Source organism: Petaurus breviceps, unplaced genomic scaffold, assembly GCF_028583685.1.
Source record: "Petaurus breviceps papuanus isolate PSGF00001 unplaced genomic scaffold, PetGlider_PUasm1.0 90847, whole genome shotgun sequence".
Lineage (NCBI taxonomy): Eukaryota > Metazoa > Chordata > Mammalia > Diprotodontia > Petauridae > Petaurus > Petaurus breviceps.
The window spans coordinates 14330659-14357357 of record NW_027187360.1 but is presented as its reverse complement, the minus strand read 5'-3'; the positions used below and the strand labels follow the sequence as shown (position 1 = coordinate 14357357).

Here is a 26699-nt window from a genome sequence, read left to right as displayed (position 1 = left end):
ATCACAAAAGATAAAACTAATAATTCTGATAATTTTTGCAGCACATGGCATTAGAATAAAGGAAGCTGGTGAATGGGGAGGAGGGGCAAGGTAAAGAGGGGAAACTGCATCAAATATCTTTGCTAAGAGTCTGATACCCAAGACACAGAGAGAACTAATACAAATGTATAAAAACTAAAAGCCATTTGCCAATGGCAAAATATTCAAAGGATACAAATGGTTCCCAAAGAAGGATAAAAAATTATTAATAAACTATTAGCAAATTTAAGGATAAGAGATGTGCAAAAGCAAAACAACTTTGCAGTTTTATCTCACAGCAACAAACTGGCAAAGATGAAAAGAGGCCATATCGGAGAGGCCTTAGAAACACAGGCACATCAATACCCTGCAGACAGAGCTGTGGATTGGTCTAACCACTCCTAGAAGTAATAGTTTAAAAAGTGACTGACTAAGCTGTCCAAAGCCTTTGACCTCGAGATCCTACTGTTACTCAAGTCAAAGACAGAAAAAAACTGGTCCAATCTATATCAAAGTAATCCTAGCACTTTCTGTGGCATCCGAGAATTAGAAACTAAGGTGATAACCCACTGATTGGGAAATAGCTTAAAATAAAAATGTCCAGCATGAATGTAATAGAATGTTATTGTGTGGTAATGACCAAATTTGGCTCCAGAGAAGAAATGAGAAAACACACATCTCTCCTTTCTTTGCAGAGGTGGGGGCTGAGGAAATGAAACACTGCATATGCTGTCAGACTTGATGTATTGGTTAGTTTACTTAACTGGTCTCTCCCCCCACCCTCCACCCCCTTTGTCATGAGGAATAACTCACTGGAAAGAAGGAGAATTAACTATTTTGAAATGAAGGTAACACAAAAACAAAAAAAAAATCAATACAAATAGAAAACTAAGAGCCTACAGAACAATTTCAAATTATTCAGGTATTAACTTTGGGGATTATATAGTACTAGGAAATACTGAAGTCTTATCATTAAAGCCCATGTACTTTATAAAACTTATTACAATCATGGAATGTAAGGCAGCAATGATGATAGTTTGTCAGTACATGAAAAAAGTGATCTGTTTGACTTTAACTTTCTTCATCTTAGTCCCCTCTAAGGAGATGATGGGACCTGGACCCCTAAAAGGAAAAGATCATGCCTTTGAAAGCAACCCAGTCCCTGAATTTTCCCATACATTGATGACTTAATATTCCTTTCATTACTGCACCTGGTCCACCCTAGACTACTTACTACTCCTTCTTAGTCCCATCCAGAATTCTTTCACAATGCTTTTTGTATATAAGCATCAGTCTCACCCCCATGAAGTTCCAGATTCCCTAAGAATCTCACCTCCGCTGTTGACTTTACAATCAACCTTGCCACTTTGGAAGATGATTTGAATGAATGAATTCATTCCCGGGAGCTCACTACCCTGTATCCTGACATTTAGGGATTCCCAGAAATCCCAATTTGCATCATCTCTATAAAATAACATGATGTTCTATGTAATATCTAAGATCTCTTCCACATATAAACATTCTGCATTCACTCAGACTGCTACTAAAAACTAGGTCTCTTTTTCTCTGATCTCCAAATCCCTAAAGGCTTTGATACCTGGTCTATTTTCTAAAACACCTATCACTTTTAATTTTCTTCCTGTTTTTGCAGAAACTGCTTTTCCTTATCTTCCCCATACAGTCTGAAACAAAAACAAAATAAAAAATCATCCTCTACTCCACTGCTAAAGGAAATATATATATATTTCCTAAGATTCTAATCCCTTCTTTTCTCCTTAGATACCTTTTAGGACTGCAGAGACTACACAGGACACACCCAGAATCCCATATCATGGGAAGAAATTCTAATCTAGGTAAAAGGTCCTGATGATAACATCTATTTTCTCCAAGTACAGAGAGTAACTACAGAAAGAGGCAGTCCCTCACAGGACTTACTCCCAGGAGAATTTTTATCTACTTATTATGCATAAGTGTTCAACTTTCTCTCCTCCCCCTTTTTTCCTCCCCCAAAACAGCTGTCAGTTACTTAAAGCTAGAGTTGAGATTTAGCCTAATTGTTTAGGAGTCCATGCCTACTGAAATGTAAGTATGCATTGATATAAACAACTCATCAGATATCAGTGGGGAACTATACAAATCTACTAACATTTTATTCTACATGCTTAAAAGACTAGCCATAAAAAAAAAAAGGATAAATGACACAGATAATCAAGAGTTGGTAATAATCTGCTAAAGAATATGAAACAATTCTAGGAAGGAACTACTTTGAGTTTTATTATTAATATAAATACTAAAAATGTAATACATCCGGGGTGGCCAGGTAGCACAGCGAGTAAGAGCACCGGCTCCAGGTTGGGATGACCTGGAGATTGAATCCCAGGCTCAGACACTTAGCACCCCCCCTCCCCCCGAAACACCTGGCCGTGTAACTTTGAGCAAGTTACTTTACCCCAATTGCTTAAAAAAAAATGTAATACATCCAAAAAGTAATGGGGAAAGGGGGTGTGTTTCTAGATTTCCCCAGTGGCATTTCACAATTGGGAGAACCAGCAAATTACCATAATTATATCAAAATATTACTCAAACATCAACAATTTATGATTAAAAATAAATGCTTAGTACCCAGAAAAATATTGCATAGGTAGATTTTGCCACACTGACATAGTCATAGTATTTTTAATATAATCTACTTTGATCATTCAAGGCTTTCTTTTTCCCATGGAAATTAGGTTTCAATAACTCCTGTTACAGTGCAAGCCTATGGTTATATCTGATCAGATGACATACTTTAAAAAGCACATATTATGCACTGTCAATAGGCCAGAGGAATCTTGGATACAAGGCACCATAGGAAAAAAGCCTAAGAGATAAAGATCAAATACTGGATAGCACAAAATGAGGACATCAGCTCAGGTAAAACAGCTCAGAATACTGCAGAGCAACTTTGTTACTGATAGATAAACTGCCATCCAAAGGATAAAAGGAGAGCACTAAATTCAGTAAGCAAGACTCTCCTTAAGCAACAAGTATCTATCAAGTACCAATGTCAGGCACTAGGATACAAAAGTAAAAATCTAACAGTCCCTTATATCCTCAAAAAATTTACATTCTCTCCAAGAAACTTTAGGGCAGCCATGCTTTGGTAGATGGCATTCAATATTTACCCTTTTCTTCTTGCTAAACACTATGTATCTGTCCTGATCACAGCCATTACTCCCAAGGTCAACTTTTTCCAGCCCAAACACTGAGATGTAGTTTATATAGATCTCTTATGCAGAAATTAAAATATCATATTCTAAAAGTCCAATTTGGATCAACAACGATAACAAAACCCAATAATTTTTCCCATCTGTTGGCCCTTGTTTCTCTCTAGCCCTAAACCCTCCTCTTGGGGGAGTTGAGTTATCTGTATTTTGCTGGAACATCTAAAAGAAAATGCTATAAAATGTTTATAGACAAATGGTGGTGTTAATAATGTTTAAGAGCTTACCTTTTGGAGAAATGTCAATTCATACTATTTTAATAAATTAGAGATGAAGAACTGCCAAGAAATACTAAGGAATATTAACCATACATGTTCCATACTGCCCATGTTGCAAAGAAGTATCACTACTACTAAACCAGCATCTGGCAAATACATACCTACATATCTACATGCATACATACACATATATATGTCACTAGAATCTAATTACTTTTTCTAAGAGGTTACTGTAAATAAAAGAAGAAAATTCTTAGGTGAAGAACTTCTAAGAAGCATTTTCACTTCTGAGGCAGTACTGCTTAGTGAATACAGCACAGGGTAAAGAGTCTAGAAGACATGGGACCAACCAAATCTCATCTCATACACTGACTATGTAACCCAGAGCACGTTCCTCGACCTCTAGGTGCCACAGGGAATTCCTTAGAATGTATCCAGGACTAGATCTCTTAGTGGAGGAACTCCTAAAACTGAGGAAATCACAGCTCTTTTCCCAGTCCAATATTCCAGTTCATAAAATGATTCAAATAGAACAAAATCATGAGACAGATCTGGCCTTTGAATGTATGTGCGGAAGGTTGTTAAAGTACAGTCAATCTGGTAAGCAAATGCAGGGTCTCTCTTCAGAGTGGATTCAAACCCATACTATATGAAAAAAAAATCAGATGATATTTAAATAACCCTTTAAAGATTGTAGAGATTTAGATCCTCACAATCATCCCTAGAGTTTCTTACTATAGGTATTATACTCATTTTGCAGAAGAGGGAACTGAGACAGACAATGGTTAAGTGACTGGTGCTTAGTCACAAAACGACTCTGTGTCTGAGGTGAAATCTGAACTCAGGTTTTCCTGATTCCAGGTCCACGGTGCCACCTAGCTGTATCAACACACATTGAAAATGTTAGGGTAGAAACACAGTTTGAGTAGCCTGTGTTTCTACTCAGCAAGTCAGCAAAAGAGCTTGGTTTAAAGCTAGGAGAGAGCTCAAGGGGTCATTTAATTTTTAACCTCCCCATTTTAAGATGAGGTGGGATTTATACCTAGATCCTCTAACCCGGAATCTGACGCTTTTTGAACTGCGCTACAAAGGAGAAATGTGCTCACTATTGTAGTCCAAATTAAAGAACTAAGGTTGTTTATTAAAGAGATGATAACGAAGATGTACCATAGTTAAGTTAATACATTCATAGGGTTTTGTATTTTTACCCTCTCAAAAGTTTCTTATATTACTTATACAGGAAGATGGGAAGGGGGGGGGAAGGAGAAGGCAAGAAATTCATTTTCCTAGGAGAAAAAAAATAAAAGAACTTCACAAGTTGATTCCAGAGGATTTACTACTTAACCCACCCACCTCAGAGTCAGGCTTTGGTTTGTTTTTCACAACAGTATAGGTGGATTATCTACCTAACTTAAAGGGTAAGGAAAATCCTTTGTAAAATAATCAAATCAAACCACAACTTTGGAAAAGGTTATGTCAAACACCTGCCCAATGCCTCCCATCACAATTATAGTAACTTTGCAGACAAAACCTTTTCCCCAAGCCATTACTCAGCCCCAAAGGGATTTTCCCCTAGGCTCATGGAGGTCCAGCCAGTCCCGAATTCTGTATCCTTAGTGAACTTACTATGGGTCAGGCCCCGGGGTAAGCTGGAGGTGTTGAGAGTGGGGATGAGAAAGGCAAAGAAAACCTGGGTCCTTAAAGAGTTCACTTTCTAAAGATGGAGGGAGAATGCAAACAACCATGTAAAAGACATGTCCACAGGTATACCTATGGAAAAGGTGTATACAAGATAAATTGGAGGTGGCACACAATAAGCACTTAATGAATGCTTTTTAGTTTATTCACTCAAATATGATTCATTATTTTTCTTATACTCCCTTAGGACCAGTGACATACATTGGTGAAATCTGTAAAAGGTCTGAGGCTATGGAACAGAGCACAGGTAGTCAATATACATGGCTATGGAATTTATGACCCTTGTTGGCTTCATTAACTTTGAATTAATTGGCCTACTTCACCCACGTGAATAAAACATACCTACCAGGACCGATAAGAGCACTGGTTTTCAAAATATGGTCCTGGGCCCAAAGATGTCCTGAACCCCTTTCAGGGGGTCCCTCCAAAACAATTTTCATAGTAATAAAGATATTATTTGCCTATTAAGATACACTTCCCTTTTCCAACTAAATATATTTATAAGGCCGAATTTTCTTCAAATATTTCAGTCAAAGCAACATACTGAAACAGACTGGATGCAGAAGTAGATATTAGAATCTATGTCTTCTATTAAGCTGTCTTCTATTTAGTCAAACATTAAAAGATTTGCAAAAATATGTAAAACAACGACACTTCTCACTTATTTATGTTAAGGTATAATGGATTTGTTATTATGTTAAAAGTAATAAATATTTGTATAAATTATCCATTTAAATTAGTAATATGGTAAATAACCATAGCTATGACCCAAATCAACAAAAGTTCTTTGGGGACCTCGATAACTAAGAGTATAAAGAAGTACTGAGAACAAAAAGTTTGAGACATGACAGAGCATGAAGGAATCCCTTTACAATTCTTAAAGATGAGCTCTACAAATGTAAGGCATTGTATAATGGATGGAAACTGCTTCCTTGAGGGAAAAAAAAGGTAAAATTGGCACTGGCTTACATTTGGAGCAAGGGAATTTATCAAAAAAACTTCCTAAGAAGACTTTTTTATTCTGAGGAAAGAGATTTCTGGGAGTGAATAGATATGGAGAAAGACATGGAGTAGGCCTTGGGAAAGGGCAGGTCACTTAAAAGCTGCCAATAGGGTAAGAGCAACACAAAAGACACACAAAGCTCCCTAAATTGAGAATCTCAAAGTCCCCAATTTCTAGGAATGGGTCTCCTTATTCTTGACAAAAAAGCTTCTGTGTTATTCCTGACATCTAATAAATACTTCATAAAAATTCTGTAGTACTCCCTTTACATCCTACTTCCTCCAGGAAGCCACCAGACTGATCAATTTTCTTTGTTTTAATATTTAACAACACAAGATAGTGCAGTCATATTTGAGGCTTAAAATATAAGGCTGAGTGAGATAATTGAAACATGTTCTAATTCCTTTCTTCTGTAAGTCGCATGTATATATATGTATATATTGCAGCATACCCACGAAAAGATCTATCTAATAAAAAGAAGTCTCAGGATATATAAATCAAAGTCATTCTTAGGTTGCTTATTCCATAATAATAAAGAGTCTAATATGTAAGAACTGTTCAAAACAATAGATATTTCTGTTGTTCTCTTCTTCCCCCAAAATATCGTACACATTTATCCTTTCCTTTAAGGTGGATATGGTGAAAAAGCTGGCAATGTTCGCTTGTTTCTGCACTGTAATGAATATGATCTCTGCAGAGCAAGGACTGCTGATGACTCTCTAGCTAATTTTGTGGTTAAGTTCAGTTTATAATTTAAGCATTACAAAGATATTTTTAAATGTTTTCTGTGTTCCTATCTAAGCTCCATAGGCATCTGTCCTTCATATGCTACTCTTCACCTGACACATATGATGAAGGTGGAGTTGCTTTGAGTGATGTGATTTCTGGGATTCTGATTCTCCAGCAGTGAAAGCACTAAAAAATGGTTTTCTTCTTTCTCTTTTCTAGAAAGCCCATTTCTTACTTTCACTAAGGGTTTCCACATAAAGATGATTCATCTGATGATGAAGATGGAACACCAAGCACAGACTATTTGGAATACTTTCATAATTTAGAGCTGGAAAGGACCTTAAAGATCATCTAGCTCAGTTTCTTCATTTTACAGATGAAGAAACTGAGGCCAAAAAGAGAGGTTCAGTGGGATGCCCAAAGTCAGGTCCTTTGACCTCAGATTCAGTGTTTTTTGCATTATACCATACTGAATCCCCAAAATACCTCTTCTCTTAGTAGAGTGCCACCTTCACAAGTGATAATTAACAAAAGTTATTTCTTCAGTGGCATTTATTGCACCCAATTCAACCTTAGTTTGCAGAAATTCACTCTGAGCTACTGCTCATTTGCATCCAACTCTTCTCACACTGGCTCCCTTCTTTAAAGGAATAGTTTGATACAAAAAAGATAGAATCTACCAACACGCATAGAATAGTTTTAAAGATAACAGCAAGCAGATAAACAGACTTCTAAAATGACATTAGCCCTCCAGGGACATGATTATGGCCTCACAACAATTTTCTAGTGGCCTAGAATAGAATTCCTCAGGCTTTCCACTAGTTATAGGTGGCTCCTTTTTCTACTACTGAGGACTTAGATAAATGAAGTTGGGATGTGTTAAGAGAAGCAGCAATAACAACCTAGGAATGATTTTGAGGGAGAACAGCAACATAGTTTTAACTGGAAACTAGCCAAACCTATGCCAACAAAGGGCAGTTTATCCAGGCATAAAACTAACCTGGAATTAACTATTCGTGTCAGCCCTTATTACTTCACACACCTGGGTGATGGCCCTTAGGAACAACTCTAATGGAAATCACTATTCCACCAACATTTGCTTAAAAAAAAAAATCAAGTCATTACAGTAGCTTACCCTGTTTTAGTAATGTAGCAACTAGCCTACATACTTTGAGAGTAGTTACTAAGTTGCAATGTCCCATATGACAGCATTCATTAAAACATCTTCTCTTCTGGCAGCTTCAACTATGTGGGGTTAGTTAATTTTAAATAGGAAACGATAAGTTCCTGCACATTGTCGGTTTTACGAAGGAAAATGACAGCAATAGTTTTAGGATGCTTTCTACCAACCCGTCAAGAGCGGGAAGGATAAGCAAAACAACAGTTAATGTGAAATACTGACAAACACTGGGTTAAAAGGCCCTAGGTTTCCTTGCAAATACAAATTAGAACCAGTTGCACACGTTGCATTTGGTATCTATCCCCTCTTCAAAACTCCCGGCAGCCCTGACAGTTCTAAGAAGAGCAAAGAGAGGAGACACCAAGACCAAAATACCATTTACTTAGGTTGCCACCAAAAAAGCTTACACACAACTCCTTAGTAGGAATGGCTACGGAAGGATAAGGAAAGTATGCAGAAACCGGGGCAGCTTCTCTAGGTATAAAACTGGGCAGGGGGCGGAGGAGATGAAGGAAACAGAATCCTGTAAAGTCAAGTCATTTAAAAAAGAAACACTCCTCCCAAGGAGAAAGGCAAAAGAAATTTCAAGATTTCTTTTTTGCTGCACAACACCAGAATGTCATAAATATGGGGCCCAGGGGAAGAGGGTTTGGAAAATCCCCACCGCCCGGTCCCGCACAAACCAGAGGCCCAGAAGCTCAGCCCTTCCCCCACCCCACCCCCCACCCCAGCTCCCGGCACCCACCCAGTCCTCCCTGCGCTGACATGCAAACGCCCAGCGAGTAGCAGTGGCCCTGAATCTGAGCCTTCCCTTCTCCAGGCTATTTGTCTTCTGTTTGGGGAGTGCGGGGTATTGGAAGCATGGGGTGTGGGAAGAGGAAGAGCAGGGTTTTGTATATGAGCAAGTAAAGTGGGGCCCGGTCCCAAAATATACAAAATTCAGACCCGGTAAATACAATAAACAGGTGGACGCCCCTCCTAAACGCATTTTCTAGGGCGGGGGAGGAAAATTTAAGGCTTAATCGAAGGGGGGAGGGGGAGAAGAAGAGATCTCAAAGCGGCAAAGACGCACACAGACAGAGACCCGATAAATAAACCTGAAGGACATTTTATTCGCTCCTGCCTCTCCCGGGCCCCCGGAAAATGGCTGCCAGTGGTGCCTTTGCCAGTGACTGCAAACGCCTCGGCGAGTGGCCGGGTCCCCGCGCTCTTACCTTTGAATTTGAGCTCGTGCTGCGGCTCTAGGCTCAGAACCTGCTCCACTTTCGCCATATTCCTCGGATTTGGGGGGAGGGGGCGGGGGCGGGAGAGGGGGTGGAGGCTGCTGCTTCCAGCTGCACCAGTTTTGGTGACCCAGGGAGATTAAAATAAAGATGACATGGAAAAATATATTTTAAAAAAATTCTAAAGGAACACAGACGGAAAGCAGAGAGGGGTCGCGGCGAACTGGTACAGAGCGGGCGGCGGCGAGATGCCCAGGAAGCCTAGCAGCGGCTCGGCACACTCACACACACACACTCACTCGCACACACGCACTCACGCACGCACGCATACGCAGACCCACAGCCAGACCCAGGGAGAGAGGGAGAGGCATAGAGGGAGCAAGCAGCAAAGGAGAAAGAGTTAGGAGGTAGTGGTGGCGGCAGCAGCAGCAGCAGCAGGAGGAGGAGGCGACTGTGATGATGCAGCACGAAGAGGGCCAGAGAGAGGCCGGAGCTGACGTAGCGATCACTGCAAAAGCCTTTTCCTTCTTTAAATCCACCTGGGCTTTTTCCAGCCCGGGGAGAATGCGCGCGTGCTAGATTTGACTGGGACGGGGAGGGAAGAGCTCGCGCGCAAAGAAGGGCAGAAGGGCCGCGCGCCCAAGAGAGAGGGCGTGGCGCTTGGGGCGGAGCGCGTGGCGAAGGGTAGGGGGTAGAGGGGCTGGGACCTCCGGGAGCATGTGGGCGTTGAGAGCCCCAGAAATGGCAAGGGCGTGGGGCGAGGTGCGCACACGGCGGCACACACGCATTGGAATGGGGAGCAAAGGCGCTCCACAGCACTGCCTTGGCACTGCTTTTATTTCTGGAGACCATGCCTAGCTCTTTCTTGGGTGTCGGCTGCCGGCTTTTACCATTCTTTCTACCCCACCAGAGAGTTACCTCTGCCCGGAGGTGGCCTGGAAGGATGGTACCAGGGGGCTGTAAGCGGAACCATGGTAATCAATAGCAGCAATGTTCAAGTGAATATGAATTTTAACTCTCAAACATGTGAATGAACTTAAGCGACCCAGGTGCACGTGTATTATTCTGACAATGCCTAATGTTTGTATATAACCTTTCAACAGTTTCTACCACCGGTCTCCATCATTTGATTCACTAATCTATTATATAGGCTGGGCTCCGGATAATTACCCCCATTTTAAAGATGAGGGAACGGAGGCCAAGAGAAATCAATTGTTTTGTCCATCGTCATGCTGCAACTAGGTGGATAGCACTCTGGCCCTTGAGTAAGGGGGACCCAAATTCAAATTCGACCTCTGACACCTACTAACAGTGTGAGCCTGGGCAAGTCCCTTCACCCCATTTGCCTCCATTTCCTCATCTGTAAAAGAAGTTGGAGAAGGAAATGGCAAACCACTGGTATTTTTGCCAAGAAAATCCCATTAGGAGAAATTGCACACAATTTAACAACATACTATTAGTAAAAAGTGGCCTTTAACTCGAGTTTTCTGCCAGTCGGGACAATGATCTATGTTAGACCCTACTGACGTTCCTATATGTTGAGTAACAGGTGCTCCACAGTTTTCTGAAAGCCTCTGAAGGTATCTTCAGACTAGTCTATAAAATATAATTAAAGTGAAAGTCTTACTTACATCAGCAAAGAAAGGGAAAGACCATGAAATATCTTCTATCATCTTCTGTGGAAGTTTTCTGAAAATAAATATTTTCCCTATTATTCTCTTAGCTCAATTCCTTAATATAATAATTTATCAGTGACAGTAATTTATCACTATAGACAATTAGGATCCATAAAGTCTGGTTCTGATATTTATTTGTGTAGGCTTTTCATTGGTAGAAACGTTTTAACACCTGACCATAAATGATGATGAATCAGCCTACTAAAATTTGCAACAAAGAGGAAGATTGTTTTGAAACATTAAGAAGTAGGCTACAGTATATATCTGTATTTATTTATAATGTATCCCACCTCTTCAGCTGTTCATGCTTCTCTGTTCATCTTTAGCAGGCCTCTTTCTGATCCTGGGGTTGTTCAGACTATAGTTTTGCATTCAGTGGCTTAAAAAGACTCTTCTTTCTCATTTCACTAAGTAATTTAAATCATTTTGCTTTTCTTCATTTGTTTTTTTTTAAACATGACCTTTTGAAGACTGACAACTTTGGTTTATCTATATTTAAAAGCTGCAATATGAAAAATATTAACATGTTAATTGTGTGCCACATGTTAAATTACCCTCAGCTCTTCGGAGATATGCAGGGTTAGTATTCTAAATCCAAGTACAAATCAGCTCATATGTAGTAGTCATCAATCTGTTATATCAATGAATAATTAAGTGTGTCAAACAGCAGCGTTAGATATATGAAATCAACTTTGTCCAGAAAGTGATTTGTATTTAACAGTCACTTTGGATGCTATTTTTTCTACTTCAAATGTTCTTCCACATTTGCCAGATCACTTTAGCTTGTATATTGGTTTGCTCTATTTAAATACTGAAGAAACTTTCTAAGTGAAGATTTTTCTACTTGAACTCAGTCACTTAGAACTTGTTGTACTTTTTAAAAAATGAATTTGATCTCTATAATCTTCATATTTCATGAGAGGCTTTAAAACTTTCTACCAAGGAACTGGTAAATATTATAATTATACCCTGTCCCACTTGTAAAAATTGTCATTTTGTGCTAGCAAAAGGCTAGCTCAAAAAGAAATCAAGGGTAATAGAAAAAGAATCCCCAACATCTTAACTGTCAAATGTGGAATTATTGCTTTTGTAATAACATATTAAAGTAAAAACAAATTTAGATGTTTTATAATTTAAATAGACTATGTGATAGTCTATCACATTTACATTGCAAATTACATTGGTTAAAAATGAGTTCTTGTTGGTTTTTTCATAATTATTTCTTATTCTCATTCTTCCATACATTAAGACTTGATATTAGCTGCAGATGGAAATGCTGATGTTAGTGTTAGCACCATGAAAAGCATCTAGGTACTATATTATTTGACCTTAAGTTTAAACTTAAGCATTTCGTTTTTTAAAATCGCTGTTTCCAGAAAGGTAAGTAGAATCTTAGTAAAGCCTTGGAAGGCTGTTCCCACATTATATGGTAGTCAGTTTATTTAAAAGATTTCTGGATCTATTATTTATCAAAGACTCAGAAAATGACTTAAAAAATCAATTTGGTTGTTTCACATTGCTTACAATAAATAAGGTACTTTAATTTTTATAATCTTTATATAGCAATCTAGTATTGTGGGAAAATGCTAAACCTGAAGACAAAAAGACCCAAGTTCAAATTATGCAACAGACATTTGCTGTGTGACCATGGAAAAGTTGCAACTTGTTTCCCTATCTGTAAAACGGGCTTAATAAGACATTGTCACAGGATTGTTGTTCAGCCGTCTGATTCTTCATGACCCCATAGACCATTGCTACATTAGACCCTTCTGTCCTCCATTATCTCTCAAAGTCTGTCCAAGTTCATGTTTGTTGTTTCCATACTATCTATCCATGTCATTCTCTTGTCATCCCCTTTTCCTTTTGTCTTCAATCTCTCCCAACATCGGGGTCTTTTCCAAGGAGTCCTGTCTTCTCATTATGTGACCAGAGTATTTAAGCTTCAGCTTCATTATTGACTGACATTCCAGTTGAATAGCCTGAATCAAATTCTTAAGGATTGACTGATTTGATCTCCTTGCTGTCCAAGTGACTCTCAAAAGTCTTCTTCAGCACTACAGGGGTTCAGTGAAAGCCAAATGAATATATGCAAAATATTTTGCAAACCATAAAGCAGTATAATAAATTTCAACTATTAAAGGTGCTTTCTGAATTCTAGTAATGTGGAACTGCTAGAAAATACTGAGAAGTTTCAGGCAGCACTGTTTAAAATGAAAATCTAAATTCTTGGGGTCCCTATTAAAACAAATGGGTCTTACTACACCCTAATTCATTCTGACAATATGTCAGATGTAAATTTCTTTTAACTACAATCTGTGTCAAGAACCCTCCAGGATATGTATTTTCTTTTCTCTTCCTTTTAAAGAAATAATTTAATGGTTATAATGAAAGATCTAAGAAAACTGATGCTTGGTTTCCCAAACAATATTGACCTTTTCAGCAGGGCAGCATATTTTAAGCTGGTATTTATTGGACTAAAAATACCTAAAAGCTTTAATTTAAGCCTTAAATGTTAGTTATCGTAATCACTACCTCACTAGAAGTCTGGCGCTTAATTTCAAATGAAAGTTACCAATAAATTGGGAAATTATCTGAAATCTGAAAAACATGTTCTAGGCACTGCCTGCCCTGTCTAAGCATGTAGGTTGGTACTGTCGAGCATATTGCAACAGGAAAAAAAAAAGATCCTGACTCCAAAAAGCTAAAAGAAAATGAAAAAATTACGTTATTCCTTTTTTCGTCATGAATACAGTATCATGTATACAATAACAATATTCACATGTAGACTGCAAATGGAACACTAGCATCTCTGATAAACAGTAAGTTTGAAGTGAAATGAGTCTTGAACTTTTAATTTCATGACTCTTTGACCAAGTCAACTCTACCCTCAAAAGAAAGGGCTAATCTTGGCCTTGGCAGTTTTGGTCCCTTTCTTGGCATCAAACAGGATGAGAAAGACTAGAACCATACAGAAGGACGACCTAGAAAGTAAAGACAGCTGGTTCATTCTTGCAGCTTGCCCATATTACAGTTGTGAGTTCTGTGGCTAGTTTCCCAACTCTGTCTTGGAAAACTCTCTTAGATATACTATTTGAGAAATTTTGATTTGAAGGAAAATGTGCTCCTTAAATCATACAACAAAGAAAAACCATTCTAGAAAACAAGTCTACATGTTTGTAAACATGATATTTTATTAGTAAAACGTTTACATTCATTCACAATACAACATAAACCTGCAGTGATTTAGCACATCATTCATTACATTATAAAAGTCTGTAGAATGACTCAGCTGAAACAATGTAATTTAAGATATACCAAATCAACCTTTATTTGCAACTACCTATCGAATGAGTATAAACAGAAACATCTTACAGCAATCAAAATTCTGGTTTCTTGGTCGGCTTCTATAAACAATACAGACATCATACTAATGTTTATACATAGACTCTTAGGTCCAGCCTAAGATTAAGACTGTAAAAATAAAGTTTCAAACCATTCATATAAGCTTGGCAACCATGACTACAATATTTCATCACTAGTAATCGAGCTACATGTCATGCAGTGAAGCAATAGCTGTAGATCTGTGCAGTTTATAGTGCTACAAAGCAACTATAAACAGCTTAATTCTTTTTTCATTATGCTATTATAAAAAGGCACAAATATCTTAACCCTTGCATCAGACTTTGGAAAGGCATAACATTCATTCATAGGAGAAGAAAAGGTTTGCTGGTACAAAGGGCTAACTTTTAATCGACATTTCAGGATCTAAATTCAAGACTTTTTTTGGGGGGGGGTATATCATAAATACTCTGCTAAGAATTAAGTTAACTTTTGACATTTTAAATTACTCTCACTGAAAGTGAGAGACACTTTAGAAAATAAGAGTAGATGGTGTGCCATAATTTGGTGTTTCTCACACCTCTCTGAAAACAGTGAAATTTACTTAAAATTAGCCTCCACATTTTCTGACAATGATAGTTACTTCTTTAATCTTCAGTTGGAAGGAGCTGTTAAAAAGCTTACCACTTTAAATGACATAAGGCAGCACAGTGTGGAATGTCAGGACAATAACATGTTTGAAGGTACAATTGACCTTTAGAGGAACTTTCACTGTAAGCATGAGAATGTTAATAAAATAAGGCAAGAAGTAGTCTTTACACAGAAGGCAAGAGGTAAAATTCTTTAGTACAGAGGAATGCTAAACAATCTTGTGAGGTTCCCAAAAAGTAAAGATCATGACTAGACAAGTCAGAATAAAAGGTTTTATATTACAGGACAATAAGGCTCTGTCTACACAATGCCACAACTGTTTGCAAATAAAAATTCAGCCAAGCAGTTGTTTTCTCTTATTGAACATCAACAATTGGCATGAGAATTTGTGTGTGTGTGACAATTTACTGGTTATTCTGGAGAAGCTGCACATGTGGAAACTGAAGATTAGCAGGTTCTATAATTACACATATTAAAACAGAATAGAAATTAAAATTCACCACCAAGAACTGTCTTCTTCATCAGTAAATGGGAAAATATATATCTATGATAATCCAGTTTTACTATAAATTTAGAATATTAAAAATATATAACGACCCTATGATCACAGGGTCATTGAATATCAAAACTATAAGGGACATATAAAACTCACAAATCAAATATAGACAGAATTGACAAGTTTCCAAAACATGAAATTAAACCTAGGTATAGTTGTGCTAAGTACTCATTTTAGCCCCAAAGTTTTACAAATTTGGTGAAAGGATCAAAGGTAGGTTTATTATGCTACATTTTAGGATCAGACTTGCATTCTAGTAGTTTTGAGATCCTCCTTTGGGAAGACAAGATAAGCCTTTATAAATTACATGGTAAGATTTAGTGGGAACACATTTGTGTTTCCAATAGAACTACAATTTGAGCGGAAAGATCCTTCACCAAAAATGCTTGATAATTCTGATTATTTCCTCTAAGTTTTTCCTTTATATGATTTACTTTATAAATTACTGTAAAGTTCACAAATCAAATCTTGTGATAATATAAGAGAATCACGAGTATTTTTGTCAAATGATTAGGGAGTCATATTTGAATTCATTTTTCAAAAGTCTTTTAAGAATTAAGGAGCCCTTTTTAGGACCATAAGTATTTGGAAAATAGAAGTGAGCTAGCAGAAGTGAATTCTTAGTTACGGAAAGAACCTTAAGGTATTTTTGTTTGTTAGGAAACAAACATTTTGATGACATATTGGGCATCAATACATTAATAAAAAATTTCTGTTTTTTAAAAGATCATGGTTTCATTTGAACATGATAATAAATTAATCATAATAATAAATACAATGTTAAGGGGAAGGGATGGGGACACATCATAAGGGTTAAGGCTTTATTTTACTTCTAGGTACTTTGGTTTAGGGACAACATATCTATGATTATCAGTTGTAATCTAACAGAGAATAAGCATAAGCACATTAATTTCTAATGTTCTAAAATATCAAGCTAATTTATGCTAAATTAAGTTCTGCTATATTTTGAGAATTGTTTTCTCCTAAGTGGGCAAAAAACCCTCAAGAATTTAAAAATTTTGGATTATGTTTCTTTCCCTCATTAAGAGGAACTCAATCACAAAAGTCTTATTTAGCATTCCTCTGGATATAATATTAAAAAACTCAGGTCCCTCAAATATTTACCATTTTCTGTGTCTATTTTCACATGAAATAAAATGAAAATTTCACACTATCCTATTATTATTCTAAATAAGAGGTTCAAATCTTTTAATTTTTAGAAATCAAAATAAGCAAATTTCTGCTAAATCAGGGTTTGGATTTTTCCTTAGTTTTTATTTTTTTTCATTTTTCTCAGGAAACTTTCACTTCCAAGCTACCAAATAAGCTTAAAAATAATAAAAATAAAAATCTTTGACAATCCCTTGGAAAGGAGTTTTAAATAAGCCATCTAAAATCATCTTGACCCATTTTATCATTTGATGAAAGTTAAGACTCATTCTACATTTTTCAGCAAGCTGGAGTTACACTGTCCTGAACATTAAAAGTGCATTTCGTTTCTCCCATTTTAATGTTGTGTTGAGGTAGAGCTCTACTCATAAGTGAAATGGGAACACAAATAGTGTTAAATCCCTACAGCAAAATTTGGATAAAGGTTTTACATTTGTCATTAGTCTCCCATTTTGTTATCCAATAAAATGTAAATTCCATGACATCAAGGACTGTTTTATTTTTATCTGCGTCCCCAGTGCTTAGCACAGTATCTGGCATAGAGGAATGCTTACTAAATGCTTAGTAAATTCAACTACTGATTTATACTTGTTTAAATATGTGTATCATATATGTATATTTATACAAACAAAACTTAGGCAAGATTCAATGACTAGTTAAGTATGGGTGCAATGGGAATGTAATTTTTAGTTAAAAAAAAAAAAACTAACACCGTAGCAAAACTTCAATGATGGGAAATTCCAAAGTAATACAGTACCTAAAAATAACTAGGATTTTGGTGCTAAGACCTTTTTCCCTAAATGTTGAGATGTGTAGAATATAGTGGTATGTATATTTATAGGGATATTTAAATTTGTTGAGGAATGAATTTTTCCACTAGCTTTTCCTCTGGGAGAAACAGAATTCTAATACTACTTATATTGAAACCCCAAAAGTTATTTACATGCACAAGTTATTATGCACCACCAACCAACTGCATTTTAAGAATGTATGTATCAAGTTCTCAGTGTGTTGGGAGCAAGAGGCAAGAAAAAATTTGTGCAATATCTGTTTTAATGCAGCCTCATATTGTAAAACGAACACATAATTAGTGAGTAGATATCACATTTCTATCGGTTAGGACTCAGATGCCAATTACTTAATCACAACCAGAACTACAACTGCTTTAAAAAAATAATAAAACATTGCCTTTTTACACTCCACATTACAGTACTAGAACTTAACTGGTTTGACAATACGTTTAAAGCAACACTTAAGTAATTCTGTAAAGGGTTTCCATTACTCAAAATTTTACAGTTTCATTTAGAATGCCTAGATCTATTTTCTCGAAGATACCTGCTAATGAACAAGATTTAAGACTATGAAATGTGAAAGTAGTTGTCCTTTATATGAGTAAATCAAAAATCATTATGCCAAGGAACAGACCAACAATATCCACCACACAAAAAAATTTTTGTTCTTTCATAAATGGAAATTAGACGGAATAAGGGATAATATGTAGCAGTGTGTCTACATATATATATGTACATATATATATATTTTAAAATTATGAATATATAGTTAGATGTTGGCATTTCAAAAACAAACAACCCCTCAATTTAATGAAGAAGTAGGTTATTAAAAAACCCTGACCTTTAAAATTTGAATGTGTAATTGTCATTTTCTTTCATAATGTATATAAGTTAATAACAAAATTCCCTTGGGGGTTAGGGACTTAGACTGTGGAATAAGTCCTAATGTCTCCTAAACACATCCCCTACTCCCATACCCCCAAACTGAAAATCCTTCCTAAAAATGACGGTTACAATTATGTTGTAATAATCACTAACCAACCTGATATTTGTAAATCAGAAAATATTTAAAAGTTCTAAAGTTCTAGAAACTAGTTGTTTCTAGGGTTAGACAGAATATAATTCAACTTTCAATAGGGGCAAACATACATTTCGAGCAAATAATTTAAAAAACATCCTTAAAACCTTCAATTCCCTGTCAGATGGGAGTCAAAAGGAATTCTATAGTAGGCTGAGATAGGCAGTTGCATGATGCTGTTTTTAAACTATGATTACATTAGTGGAGGAAGGGTGCTCTGAATGAGAGACTCCCTCCCTGTCCCAATTACAGAATGGAACCTTCTTTGCAACTTATTTTAGAGAGCTGCCCAGGGCACTGAGAAGCTGAGGAACTCCCACAGGATCCAACAGCCACTATGGATGTGTTAAGAGATGAGAATTAAACCCAGGTCATCATGACTCTCAATCCATTATGCCAAGCTTCTCTTACTATGTTTCTTTCAAATATAGTTGTAACAATATGGTATAAGACTGTGCAAAACAGGCAGTATGAATCATTTGTGGTTTGATTTGTAACCATTTAAAAATGCTAAAATAAAACACTGCCTACAAAGTTGGGTATCATCTTTACCTGTCAGAAAGGCATTACAAAAACGGGACATCATAATTTTATCTTCAGTGGAAAGCAGTGGTAGAATATTTGAGGTTTCATTCTTATTTCCTTTTATGGTTTTTGGAGCATCATATGCTGTATTATGCCAATTTCTTGGATGGGTGACAGGTAGAAGAGTAAAGAGATAAAAAAGGTCCCTGAAATGCATATGGAAAAGTTATGGATGTATAAACTTGAAGCCACTCTTCCTGATAGGAATACATGCATTTTTACATATAATGTAAAAGTAGCAGAAAGCAAAAAGAGAAATGGTTTGCTAATGGCTGAAGGGATTTAAGATACGACATTAAATGTTACAATATTATTGCAAACAACGAAGTGCTTTAACATCCTCTAGACACTAAATCAGAATAGCAGCATGAAATTCAGTTGATTTATTTGGTGGCAGGAATGTAAAACTTTAAAAGTTTTTATCATCTTTTATAGACATATAAAAGGCAGGAAGGGTCAAAAGGCATTCATTGTCTATTCAGTAATCAACCAACTTCCAAGCATAACTTTTGTATTTTGCTTTTTTCTAAGTAAGGGCATGGCAAAGCAACAAAAATACTATGGACAGAGCAGCCAAAGTATAGAAGAGGATATGTAAAGTTAACATCAGGTTCCAATTTTTCTTCAAATTTAAGAGAGAAGCTTGTACATTTTCCTTCCAAGTTTAACTAATGACAAGAAAATATTAGGTAGCTCAAAAGATTTTTTAAAAAATATACTGTCAGACTGCCAGAACTTTAGCTGTGCTGCTTCATTGATATTATATATCCCAAAGTCAAAAAGAGCTTAAAATATTTACAATGTTCTAGATAACTTTCCATCAGAATCCATACATACCATGTGTGTACATAAAACAATTATTTAAAAATTTGTTGTTTTAACATAAGGTTAGTTCTGATTTCATGATTTAGTTTATAGTCCTAGCCGTTTCATTCCTTAATCTTGAAAATTTCCTTTAGTTAAAAAACTAAAGATGAAATGCCAAATTAGACCAAGAAAAAAATTTTCCAGATAGCATAGTTAAATGCTTTATTTTTAGGTTATATGAAAAACTCACTATATCCCTAAGTAGGAGTGAGGGTTATCACTAGCATGAGCAGAAAAAAATAAAAGGATACTAAAAGCTAAGAGGGGCTGCTAAAACTAAAGATTCATTTAAGAGAAAAAACAAAAAAAACTGGCTTTAGGTTTGCCTGGAGACTAAAGAGTAATTAATTAGTACAGACATCAGGTAAATGACTTAGACTTTGACCCTCCCTTCTCTTGCTCCAAGCATAGTTAATGTGGATGCTGTCAAGGTAGTATGTAACCTAATATGCTCATCCACAGTGCAATGGGACCAGCAGACAAAATCTTAAAGTATTTTCAATTCAAGTTCTATTTACTCTTCTTAGAACAATATCACAAATGTGCTTCAAAAAGTAGTTTCCTCAAAGAAAACTTTAATGGATGAGTATGTAGAGGCCTCAATGTAAGACTAAATGGGATACTATATGAAAAACTTTAAATTTTCTATTGTATTTACAGATTTTATAATGCTTTAAGTATGGGTCTCTTAAATATGGTATAAAACTTTACATGTGCTAAACAAAAAATAATTATTTCCCCCCAAAATATTTGGGTTAAATAAAAACATTGACAGCATTTACACTACTGCTTTTTTTTTTATTGCCAGTCAGTTCAAAACATTTTCAGTTTGCTGTGTTATCTAGTATCACCATCTTGATCATGAGAGCTTATCTAAAAAGGTGCCAATGATGCATCTGCCTAAACATAAATTATAGTAAAAAAAGAAAGGATTATTTAATGTTCTTAATTCATTGCATGTATCCATCCATGGCTAATACCTTTAATGAAAAGTGCTTTAGGGATGGTAGGGGATGAGATCCTTTCCATCAGTTTTATAAATAACTTATTTTGAATACAAAGTAACAATTATCTTCTTTCCACTACGGATATGCACTCAAATTTAAAATGGTACAGCTTACTATAGCAATGATAATGGGAAATAAAGTAATATAAGTCTCAAAATTACAATTTCTACAAGGCTTTTTTTTTCAAGAACCACAAAAGTGCTCATTTTCCCTTTACAAAACATGACATAAAATCTTGATTACAAAACTATTAAACATTTTAATGCTACTATCCATACAATTACACATTCCTCTTCAGTAAGGTCAAAATTTCAAATATGTATTCTCTTTGAATACAAGAAATTCTTTACACAATAGACGTAAACAGACTGAAATTTCACAACTGCAGTCTTCAGGAAGTCAACGATACTACAAACTGGTTGATTTCTGCAGGCTCTCTCTGTGTACGATGATCAGTCAGGTGAAAATTCAAAACATGTATACTCAAAACACCCCCATAACTTTCAGGACCACCTACTTTATAATTAAGTCTGAATTGCTGCATATCAGTCAACAACAGCTTCGCTTTGGCTCTGAAGGCTGTCTTCTTAATTTGAAGCCTTTACCACTAGATGAGGGATTAGTATCTGTTGATGGAATTCTTCGACCTATTTCAAAAGCAGCCAAGATAAGGAAATCAGAGGATTTTATACGTTCAATTCAGCCTTGTGTAAGTAATCAACAACTTTCACCTACAAAAATACAGTGTAAGAGTTTTCTCTTTTGCTAGTTCTTAAAACATAAAATTAATTTTTTGAAAAATGGTTAATTATAAACAGGAGTCCAAAGTGAAATAACTGAAATATTAGGTTGAAACTATTCATATTTTGGAAAACTCAAGTTGGGTATTTTCAAAGAACACATTTTAAAGTAGTAATTATCAAATAACAAATGTCAAGGCTGTTGTGTTATTTAGAATTAGAAAACCTGTGTTAAAGTCCAAGCTCTTCTGCTTCCATAGCCTTGGGTATATTATTTAACCTCTAATTCCTTTCTTATCTGTAAAATGGGGAAATTATTTGTAAAATCTACCCTATAGGGCTGCTCTAAGGACCAAATATGATAATATATGTAAAGCAATTTTACCAAAAAAGCACAAATAAATGTCATTCATCAGTGACAAAATAATATCATATATTTCAGTTCACTGTGACACTTAAGATTCCTTTTCTGAATTTGTACATTAACTTTCTTTTAAAAAATTTTTTTCATCCTCCACCTATCTGCCCTTACTCTTGACCAAAAAACAACAAAAAAACTACTAGTTCAGGAAAATCAGCAACATATCAATCACACCTGACAGCACATTCAAACTGTATTAGTTAACAACTCTTGATTGAAGAAAGTATAACAATTTACTTTTTAAACTACTGGGTAAGCTTTAAATTAAAAACATTTCAAGTATTCTATGATACTCCTCCAAAACATACTGCAACAAGAGTTTTCTCCTTGGTACCCACGTAAGAGTGAAGGTCATAAAGCTTATGATATTTAGAAGAGATGTATTCTATGAAATGCTGAACCACATTTAGCAATATCTTTTGAAGATACCAAACCGTTATTATGTAACATAAACATTACTGTCATTGGTGGTGAGGAATTATTTTAAAATTATTCACCCCTGTAAGTTTGGATTTTTATAAGTAAGTTTTCTGAATGTGGATACCTCAATTTCTTTTTAACTTTGCTTATGCACTTTCAATGACCTTGGATAGTTAACTGAAATATGTTCACAGTGATAAATATGGAAATGTCACAACTCATGTGACATTAATGCCCTTCATGTTACTTATTCAACAGTATGGTTTGTTAAAGGCAGCTCAACTGAGTAGACTGAGACTAGATAAATCACTTTTTGCTCTGTGATACCCTTCCCCAACCCTGGTAAGTATTTAGAGGTATAAGTTGCACAATATTGTGCCAAGGGAATTTCATTATAGGAAGTTCTCTATGGCAATAAAATTAAAGGTCCATTTTTCTGTAAATGGTTTTATACCCACACCCATACACACCCACCCACACATACCCATCCCCTAAAATGTCTGGCATTAGTAGAGGTGGCCTGTGAGCCACACTTCCAGGTGAGACCAGAACCAGTTTAAAATGAAATTGGGAAATATTTAAGAAGATTAAAAAAAATGACAGATAATGTTAATTTGTGGTTTTCTAATTCAATATGTAGCCTGCATAGATCTATTTCTATTTGAGTTTGACACCACTGATCTAGAGTGGTGTCTAAAGATTTAGAATCTTTAAGAAACTCTATGGGGTGGCCAGGTGGCTCAGCAAGTAAGAGCACCAGCTCCAGTGTCGGGATGACCTGGATCAAATCCGGGCTCAGATACTCAGCACCACACCCAGAAATAATAACTGGCCGTGTAACCTTGAGCAAGTTACTTAACCCCAATTGCTTTTTTTTTTTAAAAAAGAAGAAACTCTAGCAATAACAATGAAAGACAAAAAGCAGTTTAGCTTATACTTCTAGATTTGTGAGTACAAGAAAACAGAATTCTTTTATCCAAGTGAGAATTTCAAACTAACAAGATAGGTAAGCTTATTTGCAAACATTATACACAGTGAGTACAAGAGGACTTACTAATTTCTATAAAGAGTTCATTTATGTTTATCGCATTTTTAGCGCTGGTCTCTACAAAAATTGCATGGATGGAATCAGCATAGTCTTTAGCATCTCTTTCCATGACTTCCCTGAAAAATAATTATAAATGAGACAAATCTTAATGACTAACATTATAAAAGTGCTCTTTGCCCAGTAACTAACAAGATTCATGGCTACAAATGCAGTATGAAGAGTAATGGCTGATTACGGTGATTCCCTTAATATTTGATCCTCTTGAACCATATCACTTCCACAAGTTTATTTTTGAAATACTAGTAATTTATTTAACAACTAAGGACCAGAAAATGACATTTTGTTTCTCAACTAGGAAGCAAAGGGGTTAATTAAAAAAGCTGGATGAATGACAAACATTTTGGGACTCAGATTTCTATAACATGAGGGGACTAAAAAAACCAGGGATATTTAGTCTGATGAAGAGAACAATTAAGGGGAGAAATGATAGCTATTTTCAACTACATGAAGGGCTATTATGTGAAATTGGGATTAGACTTACTCTGATTGGCCTCAGAAGTTATAACAAGAAATGTAGAGTGGTGGAAGCAAAATTGGGCTGGACATAAGGAAAAAATTCCTAACAATTAGTTATTTTGAAATGGATTGGCCTGCTGCAGGTAAGAGGAGATTCTAATCCTTTCTACAGATCTTCAAGAAAAAACTGGAGGCCCACTTGGAGGGATTGCTGTGCATCAGACAGTCTGATATGGGTTGGACTAGAGGGCCCCAAAAGGTCTTTTGAGCCTTCATATTCTGCAACTAGATGATTTTTAACCATAAATGAAACTATGAGAAATAGTTTATAGATGACTTTTTTTTTTAAAAAAAGGAGATTAATGTTCATTTTCTCTATCAATGCAGGTCTCCTGGGAACATAACACCTGTCAGCTAAATAGCTATCTGACTATGGGCAAGTAAATTAATCCTTTTGAGTCTCTGTTTCCTCATATGTAAAAATGAGATGGTTAGGATATATGGGTCTTTAGGGTCTCTTTTAGCTTTAAAATTGGAAAAGTCTATTAATATCAGAACAGTATCAACACTCACCAATTTTAAAAGAACTATGCCTATTCATTTCTGTAAAATATTTTTATATTTTTGTAAATAATTTTATTTAAAGGATTTCAGGAGGACTCATGATGAAAAATGCTATCTGCCTCCGGAGAAAGAATAGATGGTATCTAAATACAGACTGAAGTATGCACGCATGCTTTCTTTTTTTTCCTTCCTTCTTTGCCTTGTTTCCCTTCTTTTCTTTTTTTTCCTTTCTCTTTTTGAGTTTTCTTCTACAAAATGATACTATGGAAATGTTTTATATGACTGCACATATATAACCTATATCAGAATGTTAACCTCCCAGGGAGGAGGGAGGGCAAGAAGGGAAGGATAGAATTTGGAACTCAAAACTTAAAAAAACCTGAATGCTAAAATTGTTTTTACATGTAATTTGGAGAAAAAATATTATTAACAAAAAAATAAAGGATTTCAGGATTCCAGCAATGTAAGTATAAAAAAAAGTATGAAAATAAAAATTTCCACATGGGTAGTTCTTGCTAATTAAATAAGATTTTTTTTCCAACCAAATTTTCATTCATATAACTTACCGTACATCAATAAGGTCACACTTATTTCCTGCAATAGCAACAACAATATTAGGTGGCCCATGCTGTCGAAGCTCTTTCACCCAATTCTTTAATGTTGAAAATGTTTCCTATTGAAAAGGAAGAAAAAGTATTCAGAAACATCAGCAACAAATATAAATTATTAAAAAATTCAAAGAGAACTTCTTGTACAGGCATCAACTATCTAACATTCTTATTTGGTTCCAGGAAAATATGACATTAGGAGAAACCACATTCCAGGGGTATTTAGTTCTACAGAAACAATAGCATAAATGTTATAAATGGAATATCTGTTAATGATATTATGGCAGGATTCTATAACTTTAAGGTTAAGTGTGCTTATAATATACCAATAGCACTCCTGCAAAACAACATTGCTCAGGATAACTTGATGCTGAGTAGGCCTATACTCTTACTTCTTTTGTGATGTCATAAACAATTATAGCTGCTGCAGAGCCTCGGTAGTACATTGGTGCTAAGGCACGAAACTGTATGGAGAAAAAAGATGGAAAGCTGTTTCAGCACTATGAATTATGAGCATAATTATGACAGTGAATTTCACTAGGTATAAATTCAATCTGCCCTTATACAAATGAAAATCTCTGTAATAATCCAAACAAAGTAAGTCAAATCATACTTTGGAAGCAAATTATTTAACTGATAACTCTCAATGGAAACAATTTTAATGCAATATTAACTAAATAATTCAAAATACTCTTTTATAGGAATTAAACATGTCTCAACTAAATCTATTTAAATTAAAACATGTAACTGAGTTCAGTATCATGAATAAACACATTTTTATGTTAAAAATTTTTATGTAAAAATCCTTTAAATGTCAGTTCCAACACTATCATCATAAGGTCAAAATAAGATAAAACAAACCCACAACTTATAACAGGCATCAAATGCACTTCTAAAGGGAAATGAAGAGTTCTGAGAATCAAGTTTCTTCTCCAATTTTTTTTTCTATTTGATTCAGAAAATTACTTGAAGAAAAAAAGGAGGGTAGACTTAGTCAGTACTGTTGAAGTCTTCTCTAATCGTTTACCTTAACACTATATGCTCAGCTTTCTGAGCATGGTACCATTTTTCATTTATGCTAACTAAAAGTCACCAACTTTTTGGTTAATTTTTATTAATTGTTTGTGAAAACTCAGTACCTAATGTTACGTTGTATCCATTTTGAATTTAAGTTTGAAGTTTTATTTTCTGTAAAAATGATATGTATGGCTTCTTTTTTCCTAATTCACTTATATCCTTCCATGTCTTCATTTCTCTTCAAGCTGTCCTCTTGACTCTCTTGACTTTCTTCTCTGTGCTACATACCTTCATCCTACAACAGTATCTCCTC

The 26699-nt window shown here is 35.6% G+C and overlaps 2 protein-coding genes across 3 annotated transcripts in view; both read right to left on the bottom strand.

Moving 5' to 3' along the window:
* The window catches only part of VAPB (VAMP associated protein B and C), a 69823-nt gene extending 59871 nt beyond the window's left edge, over nt 1-9952 (bottom strand). Inside the window, exon 1 of one of the 2 annotated variants that reach the window (XM_069072476.1) lies at nt 9324-9952. In XM_069072476.1, coding sequence (XP_068928577.1) covers nt 9324-9381 — 58 coding nt within the window. In that variant the 5' untranslated portion in view covers nt 9382-9952. The remainder of the gene's footprint in view (nt 1-9323) is intronic. The other variant, XM_069072475.1, reaches the window with a different exon arrangement.
* A 4227-nt stretch (nt 9953-14179) lies between these two features.
* Nucleotides 14180-26699, bottom strand: part of RAB22A (RAB22A, member RAS oncogene family) — a 31674-nt gene continuing 19154 nt past the window's right edge. The window contains exons 4-7 of the mRNA XM_069072472.1: nt 25762-25833; nt 25328-25434; nt 23688-23797; nt 14180-21699 (exon numbers count right to left, since the gene is read on the bottom strand). Of these exons, the coding sequence (XP_068928573.1) occupies nt 21602-21699; nt 23688-23797; nt 25328-25434; nt 25762-25833 (387 nt within the window). The 3' untranslated portion in view covers nt 14180-21601. The remainder of the gene's footprint in view (nt 21700-23687; nt 23798-25327; nt 25435-25761; nt 25834-26699) is intronic.